Source organism: Aythya ferina (assembly GCF_964211825.1).
Source record: "Aythya ferina genome assembly, chromosome: 3".
In the NCBI taxonomy this organism is placed as follows: domain Eukaryota; kingdom Metazoa; phylum Chordata; class Aves; order Anseriformes; family Anatidae; genus Aythya; species Aythya ferina.
This window is the reverse complement of record NC_140298.1, coordinates 113719695-113736885: the sequence shown is the minus strand read 5'-3', so window position 1 is coordinate 113736885 and position 17191 is coordinate 113719695. Positions and strand designations below refer to the sequence as shown.

At 40.5% G+C, this 17191-nt stretch overlaps 1 protein-coding gene across 3 annotated transcripts in view; it reads left to right on the top strand.

Moving 5' to 3' along the window:
• The window catches only part of CD2AP (CD2 associated protein), a 75380-nt gene that overhangs the window by 16278 nt on the left and 41911 nt on the right, over positions 1 to 17191 (top strand). For 2 of the 3 annotated variants that reach the window (XM_084516311.1, XM_084516309.1), the window contains exon 2: positions 5269 to 5429. In XM_084516311.1, coding sequence (XP_084372437.1) covers positions 5269 to 5429 — 161 coding nt within the window. Of the gene's footprint in view, positions 1 to 5268; positions 5430 to 10549; positions 10813 to 17191 lie in introns of those variants that run through there. The other variant, XM_084516310.1, reaches the window with a different exon arrangement.

The following is a 17191-nucleotide window of genomic DNA, read 5'->3' as shown; positions in this document are numbered from 1 at the left end:
CAGATGCCTTGAAAGCACAACTTTGCAGTTTTCTCTCTTTCCATGAACGGGCACCATGAGAAGGAAAGAAGGAAGTTCTGTGTTTCCATCTCTCCAAGCTTCAGTCTGCCTGGGCTTCTCATGCTGATGCTTATTGGAGCATAAAAGGAAAGGAAGTACCTGCCTCCTTGCACATGATCCGTGGGCAGAGACATCTCCCTGACAGTGGGAAACTTGGGCTGCTTACCTACTCAGCGTGAGGAACACTGAACCCATGTCTGTACCCCAAGAGGATACTTTAACCTTTGGGGAACTGGTTATCGTGGTCTTTTAGGGTCACTGTGTAAAGAGGAGAGTGAATCATGGGGGCAGATGCAGAGCACAGAAGAGGGAGCCTGGCTATAGCATGGGGAGAATTTGGGCTGGGGCTCTCCAAAGCCAGGTGCTCACTTTGTAAATGTCTTACCGGGAGAGCTTTGTTGGACAAAATTCATAGAGTTTTGAAAGCAGGGGCTAGAACTTCATGGGCGATGGAGAGTCTGCCGGGTTTCTTTATTTGAGCATATGGGTAGTCGTGTGACTCAAGTCAGCATGACAGTGAGTTATGTGATTCTGGGGTAGGGAAAAACACTCTTAGAGCACTGCTTGTGTTCAGTGTTTATGGGTGGGTTTTCAGTGTTCAGCATCTGAAGAGCTTTTTTTGTAAAGCTTTGTCTTTGGTGGCTGATTGTATGCTATGTTATTACTATACTTGTTTCCTAGACCCTTCACCAGCTTTGTATTTTTTTGTTTGGACACAGAGGTCTTCAACTCATTGTAGTCACCTTAGAAACTGTAGGAATGCTTCTGAGGAAAAGCAGCTGTAAAGGAACGTTCTCCTTCAGATTAACACCTGATTTTGAGATAGTTGTGAAGAAATGTGGGATAGTAAAAGGGTTTATCTTTGGTCTGCAGCATAAGCTTTGTCTGTTATAAAAGTGAGTACCTTTGTAACTTTGTGTGTATGTATTCGTAGTTTATTAGAGACTAAACTTTGTTTTCTGAGACAGTGTTTTCTGAGATACACAGCACTATCCGGACTTATACAGCTAACAAGGTTGATTTCAAGCTTCTAGCAACTCTCTGTTCTGCCTTAACTGCAGCTTGGCAAGGCTCTTCTGGAGGCCAGACAACTTTCCAGGCTCGAGGTTCCAATAAATGACTTTTCAGCTGAACTGACCTAAACTCTGCCTGAGGAGACCTCGATGGAGCGTGGCACAAAACTCGAGTTCTCCTTGCAGCTCAATGCTGGGTTTGCCCCTCTAGGCCTGCAGCAGCTTTCAGCAAGGCTTCCTGAATAGCTCAGGAGGATTTCAGTTATCCCACCAATGTTGCTGTTGTTTTATCAGCTATTATGTGTTTTGCGAGGGATTTACTTTGTCTGGTTTCTGTCATCTTCTGGCTACTACAGAAAAGTCTCCAAATTCTGACGGTACTGTAATATCCTAAACAAAGGACCAGGAATGTGAAAACGTGCTTTTTGCTGGGTGTGTGGGACACTTGGCTATTTCTAATCAAGACACAGGCAGGCTCAAATGTCAGTGTATTTTTCAGTCTTTCCCAGTATTTATTTGTTGATATTTGTAGGTTCCCAGAGGGACCTATGCTGTAGGCTCCTGGAACAGGTGACTCCAGGAAGAGCCTGTGCAGCTGAAGGCTCCCTTTGTTTAGAAGCAGTGAAGATGGGCGTTAGGCGGTTGTGCTTATCAGGAGGCTTGCCTTCTGCCACGTCCTGGTGCCAGCAGAGGAGAACTGGTTGTGTAAGTTTTAGAGAAGTGAAGGGGTCACCTGTGCCAGCAGAATTGGGATGCTTTGTTTGGGTAATGCAGCTGTGCTGGCCAGTAATGCTCACTGTTTTATCCAAGAGGCAGTGCTGTTAAATACGACGCTTTTCTCTGCCACAGGAAAATCATGTAGTCGGTTGTTGATGGGGCTGACTGGCTTTGAGATATGTGGTCTGTTTTATTAGCAAGCTGTCATCTTACTGGAAATGAAGACCTGAACAGACAAGTCCCACAAAGCCTGCTATAACCACATCTCCCCAAAAGATGTCCAATTGATTATATTTTTTAACTTAGCACCGTTGGTTTAAATTTGTGCCCAACTCAGGTCAAACCCCTCAATGCTCTCTGAGAAAGTTCTGCAGTGACATTGAAGGCTGTCATGGTTGGATGATGTGGTTGGATGACCGAAAGCTGCCAACAGAGGTGAAACTTAAGTTGACCACAGAATGGTTGAGGCTGGAAGGCACCTCTGGTTGTCTGGTCCAGCTCACACCTGCTCAGCTTCAGCACATGACCACATCCAACTGGGCCCTTAGCACCTCCAAAGAGACACTACTGCTTTCCAGAGAGGTTGATCACCCCCATGGCAGCTGGTGTGTGTGTATTTATAGGTTTGAAGGGAATTTGTTTGGCTTCAGGTGGTGCCCGTTGCCTCTTGTTCCTTTGGAAGAGTGTTGTCTCCCTTCTTGGGGAGCTTTGGTCCTGCTGGTTGTGCAAGAAAAGTGTGTAAGACCTCACCGTGTTCATGCTGCAGCTTGAGAAGACCATTTTGAATCTAAGAGTTGGTCACTGTGGACTCAACTACAAATCATGGATTTGAGTTGAGTTTGAAATTGAGAAAGCTGTGTAAAAAGCAAAAGGAAGGCAGGATAGGTATTTTTGGTGGTTTATAGAGATATTCTGCTCATTGGCACTTTTTGATATTTTTTTTGAAAGCTTTGACCAGCTTCTATTACTACACTTGTTGCTGACACTTTCAGTATCAGGTCTATTCTTGAGTAAAGCTTTTAAATTTTAGAAATTAATTTTGAATTAATTTTTTTAAAGCTTTTAAAAAGCTTTCAAGCGCAGTGTTTGAAACAGGAGTACATTCCATGGATTGATACAACTCCTCATTATTCTAAGGAGCTGTGACTTCTTAAAACATTTTCTGTCACTACTGAGCAGTGTTTTGCTTGGGAAAATAGAATAATTCCAAGAGCTTACAGCAGACTATGTCTTTCAGTAACTGGACTCTTTTGGCAGTAGAAGGTTTTTCTGCCCACTGTGCTGCAGACTGAAACACCTAAACAGTTCACCTAATGCTACTTGCTAATGTTGAAAAGCAAAACTGGTAAATCTTCCTGATGAAGACTAAGCAGTAAAGAGATTCGTAACTTGTTCCTGTTACTGTGTCATCACTTGAAAAATACATGGGATGAAACTGTCTTGACATTCTTCATGTCATCCCTCCTACTTAACCAGGCAGGGGAATAGAATTTAGATCTGACTTGTCTACGTATGAGAAAGAGGATGGCATTAAATATCATTGACAAATACAAGAGGAAATTCAACATGTAAATTCCAAGAATAAAAAACTGCTATTTGTGTTTGCTGCAATTTTGCTTTGGAACTCCTGGATGATGACTGGGAGGTTCTCAAGATCCAACTTCAGCTGTTGGCACGACAGTGTCCATGTTTTTACAGTCTGGGGAGGTGACCAAAATGAATGTGCTGTGTATTTCAAGAGCAAATACAGAAAATTCCCCCAAGGAAATAAGAGGCTTTCAAAAGAATTAGTTCATATTGACATAGTGTGTCTATGATTTCCTTCTTCAGACTCTCCTGGGGAAAAAGGACCATGTGTTTGGCAGGTCAAGTCGCAGACAGTGATGTTGTATGCAGTTACAATGCCTGACTTTGTGTTCTGATCCATTTTGCATATTTAACTTTGCAAACTGGTCCTATATTGTGTATTTTGAGATATAATACCTGCTGATGTGCTTCAGAATAGAGTTTGTCCCAAGACAAATACAAAACACAGGTATTTCTTACATTTTTATCTATTTTGGTTTCCCCAGTGGCCGAGTTGAGTTGGTTGGAAGGTGACGTTATTTCCAAACTGCAGGTGATGAATAGCTATTGTCTTTATGATCCATGATTTATTTGCAGCTGTCTCCTTTGTTAGTTGGTGTGTTCAGAACAGTTTGCCAGACAGATCATCCTAGCTTCTTGTGGATTTGTGATACAATCCTGTAGTTTTGATTTTTACCAGGCTGGTTTTCTGACTTCATCTATAGGCAGCAGAGGGACAAAGGCTGCGTTTCAAAACATGCAGCAGCGCTCTTGATAAAAGCTGCCCATGGATAAGAACTGTGCATTGATTTAATGGAGCTGGAAGTTCAATGCTGGGGTGGGGATGGGACACATGACATGACTTTTGCCAATTTGATTCCTTAATTGTGAAGTAATTCTTGTATATTATCATGCATTGATAAAATAAGGGCTAATCTGTTTTTTTTTTTTTTTTTTTTTAAAAAAAAGGACAAAAAAAAACCCCTCTACAGCTGTTCAAGATTTATCTTTTCAACACTCCTGTGGTCTTGTCTTTGCATGTGTATGTTGTGATCTGCAGATTAGAGGGAGGTTTTGGTGAGCGTAGTGTTATGTCTTGTAGCACCTGATTGTCCTTGCTGGATTTATGAGAGGGAAAATTATTTGATTACTGCGGGTTTGTGGAAAGTCCTGGCATAAACAGAATTTCTTGATGAACAAATGAGCTCGTATTGCCAAACAAGCCTTCAGCTGCCAGTAAGCAACTCCAGTGGATATTGTGCAGCAGATGGACAAGTACATAAATATAATGCTAGGCTCCTCTGAGTAAACTTAATTATGTCAAAATTAGAGCTTGCTTGCTTATTCATCTTTTGTACAAAACTAGATGATTCTGAAGGAGGGTGTCTCTTAAATATCTCTGCATATTAAGTTGTTTGGTGCTGTCAGTTGTGCTCTTTCTGGTTTGCTTGTATTAAATTTCTCGGCTCAAACTTGCAAAAGTATTGAATCTTTTTCTTTTGTAGGCATAATAGCAGATATAAGCATGAAAATTAGGAAAGCATTGCCATACTGCACAATTTGAAACCTTCTGTTTGACCCCCAAATATGCATTGAATAACAAATGCCTTCCCTGTGGGCAGTGGTTTGTGGTTGCGAAGTCTTAGGCTGGGACTTGAATTTTGGACAGCTTCCCCCCAGCCCCTTTTACCACATGTGCACACAAAAAAAAACCAACCTACCACCACCAAAATATGCCATATTCCTGGTTTTCCTTGAATAAGTGACGCTTCTATTTTTCCTTTCCAAAATGTATGGGGACACTACAACTCTCAAACAAGCATTTGTTGTTAAGTCTGCCTTTTTGTTTGTGCATAGCTTTAACGTTTCATTTCTGAGTTGCACTCACTGTTGTTTTTTTTTTTTCCTTCAGTGGACTATATTGTGGAGTATGACTATGACGCAGTGCATGACGACGAGTTAACGATTCAAGTTGGGGAAATAATCAGGAATGTGAAAAAACTGGAAGAAGAAGGATGGCTAGAAGGGGAGCTAAATGGCAAGAGGGGCATGTTCCCTGACAACTTTGTGAAGGTGAGTTTTCCGCATTGACTTGTTTCTGCTGTGATCATACAGCAGCCTACTTATTACCGAAATGTTAAGAGTTACATACCAGTTATATTTATAATGAGATGAATTTTTAATTGGAAGACCTTTCAGCAGATTAAAATTTTTTGGAATGTTTTTGAAAGTTTTTTTTTTCTTCTTGGTAACTTCTGCTTTTGTTCTTGCTCACTTCAGCATTGGTCTGTGCCCTTGCACTGTGTATCTTGTCTCCTTGCTACTGCTCAGTGCATTAACAGTTGCCTGCAGTGCTGGTGACCTGCTTTAGTGATACAGAATGACTTTAAAATCAAAATTACCCCTACGGAAGACATCAGGTCAAGAGAGACTTTGGAAATTAGGGTCATGTCCCAGTCAGCTCAGCTGTAATGAAAAACTGCATCCTCAGGCTTGTGGTTATGTGGATGCTTCAGCCTGGATTACAAGCAGTTCTGTTTGAAGGACACTCCTGCGCTTGCTACCCTGAACTCCCTCCTTCTGGTACTGCCTTTTTGTGGCTGTGCAAAGGATGAGGGCAAAGATGGGTCCTGCTAAAGGGTAACTGAAACTGTGAAATCATCCAACTTTTTGCATTTACTGTGTGTGTGTCCTGGTTTTCACTGAAATTCTTGTTTGCAGACGTGTTTTCTGTTTTCTCTGGAAATTTTCTAAACCTGTTACTGAGCATACAGCTATCTATTAATCAGTTACAATGAAGAAACCTGCAGAGAATCGAGGTGTGCTGTTCCATGTGTCACATCTGAAACTTAGCATCTGGCAGCTCAGCAAACTCTTTCTTAACTACTCACCTGTTACTGAGGTGTTACATACTTAGCTTCCTTATGTTTTCTTCTCCCTTTGAATAACTTTCAAAGATTCCGAGGTGTAACTTCAATACCATAAAATATAATCAAAGAGAATTTAGGTATTCCTGTCTTTCTGAAATGAAATTATTATTTGCAAAACAGGAATTCTCTAATATATCTTATTAACTGTGATATTTTCATGTTAAACCATAAGAGGGAATTTGTCCAGTGTTATAGACACTTTACACTTGCTTACGGTAAATTTGACAATACTTCTGTTTGACTTTATGAAAAAGTGAAGTCATTCCTTTTTATATATTGCTGAATGACTTAGATAACTATCTTTTAGTACTGGTGGAAATAATCCAGTTGCTTCTTAGTGAAGGCCTGCTACCAAGGAAAAGTTTGTAAGATTGCCTTGCACTTGTCTAATATGTTTAACCGATCTGTAGTTCAGTGCAAAAATCCATTTCAGGTTTAGGGTCCTTTATTAATAGTAACTTAAGGTAAAATCAGGCATTGTTTTGATGATTATTGTACTGATTTGTCTAGCACTTTAGTGCCACGTAGCAAGAAGGTGTCAGACACAGTGGTTCTCCAGATCGTGGGTCACCAAAATCATCTTTTCACTGAACAGTACAGAGGGGTCAGAACTGGCCTGTTGGTACATTAAAAACTAATTTTTTTTTTGATATTGTTTTGCCTGTCTGCAGCCGCAGACCTGTTTACCAACTTTGATTTAAATTGCTTTCATCTTTTTGCATCTCAGCTCCAATTACTTGTGATTGTACAGCTGTTCACCATGTGTATGGTGTGGTTGGATACTCTGGGTTACAGGACCTGTTTCCTGGAAAGCAGAAGAATTTGGAGAACTGAAAAGGAAACTGTAGAAGAAAACCCTCTTTGGTTTAATATTTGGTGAATGACAATGGGGACAAGTTGATTGAGGAGTTCAGTTATGAGGTTGATTTCATGATTAAATTTTTTTGTAAAGACTTTATGCACAGGCTGAAAAACCTGTCTTGCATTGATTAGATGATGGAAAAGCATAAAAATAAGTATTAAGTCATTTTTTTTTTTCATTTCCCTTTTGATTATAGTTCCTTCTTAAAAATGTAATCTTAATGTACAGGTAGTGGTAGTTTGAGAGAGAACTTTGTTGGTGCAGAAAGGCTTTTTTTTTCTCCATCCTCTCTTCACCTCAGCTTCCTCAGACTGCGTTTGCTGGTGCTGTAGGCTGCTGATACTGCAATACCTGTGAAATGCTATCGTGACCAGACCACTACAAACATCAGGCCTAAAAACTAGACTTGAATGATCCAGCTTGACAGCTTGGGCTGGTGTGACACGTTAAGGGGTTGATGAACTGCAGGAGGGAGGTGGAAACAAGCTGAAGCAGCACTGTACTTTGGCCTCATGAACAAGGAAGGTCCTTTGAGAAATGAGTTTGCTCATTTGCCACCTCACCCATCAGCTGTTCAAACTCTAAATGAGGTGGTGGCTTGTGTGTCTTCTGGGCTTCCTATGGAAAGGGGTGTGTTACTGCACTGAGCAGGAACACCCTGCATCTCCTGCAAGAGCCAGACCCTCTTGGCAGTGGAGAGGTGTAAGAAGTTGGTGTGGGGTAATGACAAGAGGGATGCTGGAGAGGGCCAAATGTTGCTCATGAACTCATTGCCTGTGTGAAAGGGAGAGGAGAGTGAAGCTGTGAGTGATGCAGTGAGCAGGAAACAGCAGGAAGGAAGCCAGGCTAGGAGGATTGGGGGACCTGGGATGCACCTGGTGCAGGTGTCCAAGTGTCTTTCATTCTGTGTGGGGAAGAGAGAGCATGGCTTGGATCAATCACGTCAGGTCAGTGGAAAGCACAACTGGAGGGAACAGATCAGTGTGGACAAGACTAAGATTTACATCAAGTTTTGCACATTTTAATGTGAGATTCTGGGGCTCTGAACTTGAATTTTTATTCATTTCAGAAAGGATCTCTATATTTTTCTGCCATTCATTAGGTAGGGATTTGGTGTGAACTCATTATATGCCTAATTTATTGTGCTTTTGTGTAATATCTATGTATGTCTATTCTGATTTGTTAAGAATTCAATTGAAGCCAGTGTATAACCTCTCCATGCAGAATTTGGGTGTTAATCTCTGCTCACATGAATAAGACTAGCATTTGAAGTTGAAAGTGCGTGTGTTATCAACTAGATCTGCCTGGCCTTGTCCCATATAAAATATTTTAAAGCGTAATAAATAAATACATGACAGTTCAAATTATGCAAAAGTGGATGCACAATCTTTGATTTCAAATCCTAGATGTTTTTTGGGAAGGTAAGTTAGCTCTTTAAAAGAAGCCTTGGATTTTTGTCAGACAGCTGCAAGAGTGTTGAGGGGGGAAAGCGGTAACTCCAGTTCATTTGGTTTTTGCTGGTTTTGCTTTTTTCTTCTTAATTGTGTCTGACTGCCCAAGAACTTGTTGCCAGGTGGCAGCTGTGAAGTGTCCTTGGCTGCCAGGCAGCATGCAACTGCCTCTAGCCTGTTTGAAGGACAACCCAAATGTCAGTAGGAGGAGTAGGGCTGTGTGCCTTCTTCGTGTGTTGGGTGCCCCAGATCCAGACTGTATCAGCTCAGCACAGCTCAGGTGGATCCCAGTCCTGTTTTGCTCCCTGCTGCTGAGCATTGCCAATGTATAGGACTTAGTGACATTTATGCCACTCCTCAGGCTTTGACTTGTGTGTTGGACAAACGCATCTTCTTTGAGAGCATGACTAAGTGCTGTCAGCTTCATTTTGAGTTATGGTAGTCTTGCAGGAAAACAGCTTTTTCACTTGACAGAAAATGAAGACATAATCTTTTAAATGTTGCCAAGTACTGATTTTGCTTGCTTGCTTGTTTTTTTTCTTTTGGCTTCTACACCTTTTTTTTTTTTTAACATGTTTATGTAGCATCCATAGAAGAATTGGAGGTTGGTGGTGCCTGGCTCCTGGTACCAGTTGAGACAGGGCATTTGTTGCAGGTCCACTGCTCAACAGGTCAAACTGCAGTCTGAGGCACTGTGCGAAATGCTGCAGTTCTTCGTGCTGACTGAAAGCCAAGGGATTTTGTGTTAAGAGCAAGAGAAGAGGTGGGGCATCTGGCTCTCTTCAATGGAGCCTGTAAAGCCTGCGTGGTGTCCTCGGGTGACAGTGTTGGCAAGCGTTTGAACGGAAAGTGGAAGGTAACAGTAAAGGTTGGGAGGGAAGTCGGGGGTGGTTGGGTTTGTCCAAAGCAGTCCTGAAATGAGAACTCAGAGCTGGTGGAGGAGCTTGCAGTGAGTGGATAGTTGCAAACAAATGTCTATAAAAGGTATAAACAATTATATTGCCTGCTTGTGAAGCTAATTTTCTTGAATTCATTTTTTAGTAATAGGTCTTCAGAAAAATGTTCTTTCTGTATTGTGGTGTTGGATTTTAGAGTGCTTTGAGAATGAACTTTTTTTTTCCTGCTTGCCTGATAACAAAATACACATTTTCAGTTTTGTTTCTTACTCGTGGTTTATACATGCTTTGTTAAAATAAACTGCCTTTTTCTCTTGATGTTGTGTAGTTCTGTAGGCATGTGGGTTTCCAATTTAATCAACAAATTCTGATTTAAAATTCCAGCTTGGATTGTGTGCATATACTCCTGTAGTGAGGTTATAATATTTGAATTGGAGGTCTTGTTCCTGACATCATTTCTCTTCTTTCTTCCTATAAGGACCACTTAAAATAAACAACTTTATAAATTCCTGAAAGGAGTTAGCAGTGGAAATCTAGCAGCCTTCTGTTGTTTTCCTTGACAGTGGCTTATCCTTCCTAAAATTTATCAGAGTGAAATGTGCACACAGCCATTCAAAACCAGTATGGGTTAGAGCAGTGCGTAATGCTGCTAAATTGAGTAACTGCACCTGTGTGCTTTGAGATATTAACATTTGTAGTGTGTGGTGTGCTTTGTGTGTTATTTTTTATTAGTTGTATTCACTTTCCAACCAACCATTGTGACAGCTGAAAGTGATGATTTATATTCATTCTACTTGATTTAGATTTTGTTTTTTTGTCGGTACATAGCTAAAAGGTATTTAGTGTCTTAAAGATTGCTTAGTTATTGCTATTATTTCAATTATTGCTATCTTAGCTCTATAACGTGCTAGGCTGTGAGCCTGCTTTTCATGGTAGTAAAACTAGTTCTATCATAAACTTCAGGCAGTAAGTCAGAGGAGGGAGGAGCAGCAGATAGATTAATTAGGACTTTTCATCAGTTAAGGGCTTGCCGATGATCTTTGGGACATTCAGAAAGTACATTTGGGATATGCACCGCCTCAGTCACTTGCTCAGTAGAAGCTGTCTCTGCCATAGAGCTGGTTCAGAGAAAACTTTTTGCCTGCACAGGTGTGTGCAGCTGCTCTTGCTTCGTTTAGCACTGAGCCAGAATCCTTTTCAGGTTAACTTGTGAACTTTGCTCGCTACGACATTTTTTTCTTCCTCCCCTTAAATAAAAAAAAAAAAAAAAAAAAGCACAACACAGGGTGTGTTCAAGCAAATATGTCCGTGGAAGTGGTAAGCTTGCTTTATTTTCTGTCCGTTCTTAAAATCAAACGTTGTATTGTAAACTGACTTCGTTTCGGGGTAATGAGCATGAAAGGCAACTTTAGAAACTTGTGGTTCTTGTATGATTTTTTCTTCAGTTTTAGTTAATATACTTCGTAAATTCTTGGTCTTAGAGCTGTTTGTGCAACAAAATGATTTGGTTTTGATTTATGTTAACTCCTTCATTGTATGGAGGCAGGTAGGAATTTTAGTCAGCTACAGTGCTCGTGTGAAGGATTTCTTTTAAACCACGGTGATTTGGTTTTAGGGATTACTTTCAAGTTCAACTTCCTGGTCCGTGCGTTTGCCTATGTAAAGAAAACAAAACCCAAGCCCCTTTCCTTCCCCTAAAAGCACCCCAGACCTAAACGTTTTCATTGAAAAAGTTGCAATATTAGCACAGCTGACCTAGTAGTTCCCAGCTGTATTCCTGCTGCCTCCTTCCTCCCTTCTTGCTCATGTGATGTTGTTGAGTCCTGAGCATGCTGTGAACCGATGAGAGAAACTTTGGCTGAAGCTCTTTCAAACGTAGCATCTTCTGTAATTCCTCTTCAAAAATAGCAAATTGACCTCGCCCAGAACTCTAAACAGGAATTGTGGCGTCGGGAGGGGACTGCAGGCATGATCAGCTTGTCTGCTAGCTCATTTTGAATCCTAACTCCATTACAATTAGTGTAATAACAGTTGAAACAATTAATAACCAGTAAGTATCAAAGTTTATAGTCCCATGATAAGCTGTGCTGGTTGTTGGGAAGTAGATCTGTCTTCATTTCTGTAATGGAATAAAATGCCTGTCTATTTCCAGAGTTTTCAGATTTGTGCTTATGCGAGGTGTTGTACCAGGCTGTGTGTTTTGACACCTGTTCTGTCCAAATTCTTTGCATTCATGCTTGGAGAAAGTTAGCTATAAATGAATCCTGTCGGTCAATGGGTATTCATTTCTATATGGCTTCTTCCTTACTTTTCTGGTTCTTTTCTGGTTGTTTGGAGGAAATTGTCACAGACTTGGTTTGCTAGGGGATGAGGGACATTGGAGCGTGGAGATTTCTTTAGCTTCCCAGTGAGTCAGCCCTTCTGATAGGAAAGCAATTCTTGCTTTTTTTTTTTTCTTCTTTTTTTTTTTTTCCTCAGAAATTAAGGAAATAGGTACAATTGAAAGTCATTTTATGTGTATGTGAACAGTGATGGGTAGAAGCTGACTCCTTTTGCCCTGACAAGAAGTGGAGCTGAGAGTTCATGCTGATACCATGGTGCAATCCATCATCCCTGCTGGTTTTCTTCTGGCTTTTGGAGTAAATGGTGCAGAGGGCACCTTTCACAGCAGTGCTGTTATTTGCTCTTGGGGAGTGCCCGTGTGTGGTTGCCCAAGCTGCTCGCATTAATCCCCTCTATCAGCATGGGAAAGGTGATAGTGATTCCCATGTTTATGGGGTGAGAGAGTTCTCGACTATCCAGCTATTTTGTCCTGCCTGCAAAAACAGTGAAACAGGTTTCTTCCAACCCAAATATCAGGATAAATGGCTCAGTTGCACCTTGCTTATAAGGGGAGGGAACCTTTCTTTCATAAAATGAGTTAAAAATCTGAAAGCATTGACAGATAATGCTAATGACATTCTTAGGTAGTCATGTGTAGTAGTTGTTTATGCTAGGATTTGGAACTTGATTATTCTCATTTCTGTGGAGATATAAATAATAAATATTTAAGTGGAATCCCTGAATTAACTGCTTGGGTTTATACCAATTAGGTCTTGACCTCACAAGTTCCCTTTTTAACCTGTCTGATGTGGAGTGAAAAAGCAGAGTCTTGAGGTTGATTTGGGTTTACAGATAGGAGCTCCACAGCGCAGTTTCAGGCTGCTGCCTCTGCCAACACTGCTGCTTGTGGGCGATGTGTATTAGCAGGGTATCTCCTGGAGCTCTCATGCTGTGATCACGACTGGGGATCATGCTCAGCAGATGTTGTCTCTTAACACCATCACTGTGTCCGCACTGGGATTTTATTGCCTTATTGGTATCAGTCAAAGATGTGTGAATTATTTCACATTACAATGCAGTGAAGCTATGCTGACTGCACAGATACGGGATGACAAATTTATATGACTGTAGTACTCTGTCATAGTAAATAAAAGTAATTTATAGATCTGAAATGTCATAGATACTTTCCTCAAACATTTTGCACTGTTGAAGTGCAGAAGATTTGGTGGAATGAGTTGTCAATTTCCCCATTCTAGACAAGCGCTCATGCTCTAAATTTTTTTTTTGGGGGTAGGGAATCACCTCTCAAGAAGGTTTCAGTTTACATTTGCAGATTGTTGTTCCATTCTAAGAGTAAATCTGTAGAATTATGAAGTTTTCTGTGGCTGAATGTGAATATTTAGTATTTTAAAGCACTGCTTGAGCATGTGAGGAAATGGAGAGAGCTCCTGAATTTTGCATCAGCAGCAGGACTGCTGTAGAAGGGATCTTGGGGTATTGTTCCCAAGGATGGCAGGAGAAAATGTGATTATTGACTTGAGTACTGCTAAAGCCGCCAATTATTCTGCCTGGCGTGCTTTCCTAAAAGGTCTATCTGCTTGCAGTGTTATTCTGTTGCAACCATGTACTCCAGGATATCTGTAGTGCTGCTCCACTCGAGTGTAACTTTTTGTTGCTCAACAGAGTCCAGAAAGGAAAAGCGGTATCTACAAATAGTTACTCCTTTAGCCACGTGAAACACTTTGCACTTTTGCCCTTCCTTATTTAGTTTTTAAACTTCATTGTGCATAATTTCGTAACTTCCTTTCCCGGCAGTGGAGAAGGGTAACAGGTCTCTCACTGGAAGTTTGCAGAGTAGGTTGCATCAGGTGGTGTTTGCAACTGTAATTAAGGAAACTCCACAAAATATAACTGGTGACTTGGTCAGAAATAATTGACAGGACATGTACATAAACTTAAGTTTAGACCTTTTCGTTATACAGAAATCCAAAGTACTGCCATTATCATACGTTATATATTATAGCAATTATCATGTGTAATAACATCAGAGATAATATCCAGATAATGCATGTAATGCTTGTTACATCCTGGGAGACTCTGGGTATGCATCCCAGCACTGTATTTTTAGGACTTTGTCACATGTCTAATAAATCAAGGTGCGTATACACCCAACGGTGTCACTAATAAATCTTTTCTTTTGCGTTTTTCATGAGGTTGAATCGTACTTGTGAACTTGAAAACTTGCATGAGACTACCTCTTCTGGCCTGTCATTTTGTAACATTTAGAGTGCTTGTGATTTTTTTGGATATATAGGTATTTTGGACGGGCAGTTAGCTGTGCTCTACTGTAGTGTTTTCGGCATTATGTTTATTTTTTTTAATATACATTTTGCTTCCTTGAGTGTTTGAGTTCTTCCTTGAGTTCCGTCTACTGATAGGAAATGGTCTCAAAATGAATGTGGGGTTTTTGATCCTTAGTAATCATTTTGGATACTTCTCAGTTCCTAAAAATGTGATTTGGGTGTAAGTATGTGTGTTAGTTAGCTTTGTACTTAGTGTAATAAGCTTTCAAACTGCCAGAAAGTGATGACGATGCTGATTAAGCATCCTGTCATCTCTAGCCACTTGTGAAAAAGGATCAGAAGTGCAAGAGTCATCTTAAATTAAAAATCTTGATTAATTTATTGAACTTTTATGGAACTTGGTTAAAATGTAATCTTCAAACATCTTTTAATCTCTCTGAAATTTGGGGGTTTACATTTTTTTTTTTTTTTTCTTAGCCCTGATTCAGCAAAGCTCTTAAATATTTAGTGTTGTGTCATGGACAGCAGTTGTGGTGGGACTTAAAGGTGCTGTTGAGTGTTAACTTTTTTGTAACCTTTGAGGAAGTGGCCCTGAGTGAAGTGCTGAAGGTTTTACAGGGAATGGGAAGAGCTGGGTGCTTTGGAAAAGGGATGCACAGAAGAAGACAAAAGTACTGCTAACAGGTACAGGAAGCCTGGATGACGGTGAGAAGGAACAAAGGATGTTCCCAGTTAACATCAAAGTGGGCCTGTGGTGGTTAATGGATCACACATCGCCCTGGGCCAGCAATTCAGGCACTTAATCCTGGCACGGAAAAGAAATGTGTCTTCCTGTCTTCCCTCCTGGGGAGCCTGATAAAGCATGGAGTTCTGTGGAAGCCAGATCCAGGTCTTGCCACGTGTGATTCCTGGCTTCATTGATCTAAAGCACTATTCCGTGGCTGGTGGTTTACAGGACATTAACTGTTAGTCTGTAAGAGCAATTACAAGAAATACAATTAAATTTGCATCTGCATAAGCAAGTGGAATAGAAAAGGAATTCAGTTAACGTTTTAAGATGTTTTTATTTGTCTGCAAATGTGGCAACACCATAAAATACTTCTAAAACCAATACCTAAATAATATTTGAAGATTATTTTTTTTAATTAAATGTTTGGGAAATTAATGTAAACATCTGTGCTTCCTCTAATTACTCCTATTAGTTTGGGGTTCTCTATTCTGCTATTGTTAGGGCTGGTGATTGTACTGCCATGCTTTTCTGGGCCTGTCTTTGGTCTTTGAAAGTGGCTGGAGCAGTTTTAACACCTGTAAAAACCTATGCTGAGACATGACAAATGTTTAGGTCTCTTGTTCTTTGCAAATATTACAAAGACCTGAGATCAGAATCTGTTCTGACATGTATGTTTTGTGCATACTTTGCAGACAACCAGTTCTCCAAAATAGTATAGTTCAGATTTTGACGCATATATATATAGATAATTGTATCTATATATGAAACTCCAAGCCTTCTTCTGTACTTCCTCTGTAGAGTTGAGCTTTCCTTATTTCGGAAAATCCAGATATTTGCTTGTTCTTCAGTTTCAAACGTTGAATTTATTCAGCTGCTCCCAGTGACTCGGTAATTTGTTATGCTTTCCAGAGATCCTGTTTGTTCTACATGTCAGGTATTGTGAGAAAGAAGCGATACCTTTCCTGATTAATGCTTCCTTTCTTCCTAGCAGGGAGGCACTCTGACTGCACAGTCTATATTTAGCACAGATTATAGCAGAGGCAAAAACATTGATGTAATCTTAAAATAGGTGCTCACTGACTTGATATAGGTGTGTCTTAGTAGAAGGAAATCTTGGGGTTCTGTTTGAAAACTGCAGAGATGTGAGCCTGTACTTGCGGAGTCACCTCTGTAGCTAATTATATTTTATTTTTTGCAGAAAAGTTACAAATTGCAACCTGAATCTGCAGTGAGCACAAACACTAATTCAGCTTTCTGGAAATACTTCTCAAACCATTTTGTGAAACTGATACACTGAGAGAGGCAGCAAATGTGTTCTGGTATCACTCGACAGTGGATATGTTTCTCTACCAGGACTTTGTATCCTTTCTTCCTGTACTCTCTTCTTTGAAGCACAGGGAAGCTTTAGATGTAAGTGGATAGCTCTGTGTAAACTTGCTATAAGAAATGTGACTTTCCAAAGCCATGCCCAGCTGATAATGGCCTTTAAACAAGCAGTTTGCTACCTGCTAGGGAATCGGTGTGCACTGGAGTTGAGAACCTACAGCACTGTTTGCTCATGCAGCAATGTTTCTGTAACTACTGTGAAAATCATTGGAGATTAGTGTCAGCTAGAAACTTCTAACTTTACAGTCTTGAACTGAAATGCATGGACAGGGGTGTACGAATTTCAGTGTATGAAGCAATTTCAATCTTGCAAGAGGTGAAGACGAAGAGTTGACGCTGCCTTACAGTTGGTTCAGCCTAATCTTGGGTCAGTATTTAAAGTGTTAAGCAGTTCCTGTTTCAGCCATAAATTAAGGGGAAAAAAGTCAACACCAGTGACATATATTAAACTGCCCATGAGGTAATTTGTCTGAGAAAACAAAGGTTATGGACTTTGTGCATTCCTCAGTGCTTCAGGGGACTCTAACCACTTTCATCTTTAAAGTGGTTGGTTTCTATTTTCAGGAATAACTTTTAATTCTCTGGGGAGTTGCAGGGCTGCTTGTGACATCTGCCAGTTGAGCTCCTCTGCTGGGTGATGGAAATTGCTCCAGGGACAGAGTTCAGGCAGCTTCTCTGCTATTTTGGTTCATAAATTGTCTAGATCTGTCCTTTTAGTAAATGGCAAGTATGACAGAAGATTGGGGTAGGTTATTCATCCACTTCTGCTTTCTGTGGATGCCTGCATTTAGGATGAGAAAACATGTTCCTTATTCAAGGAGGAGACACTGGCTGACCAAATGAAAGTACCTGGGATATCTTTGACTTAGGAGGCTGAAAGTGTCACAGCTGCCCTGTGCCTGCCTGTCTGCTGCTGTAATTAAGACCATAAATGCAGGAGGTAATGGGTTCTTAA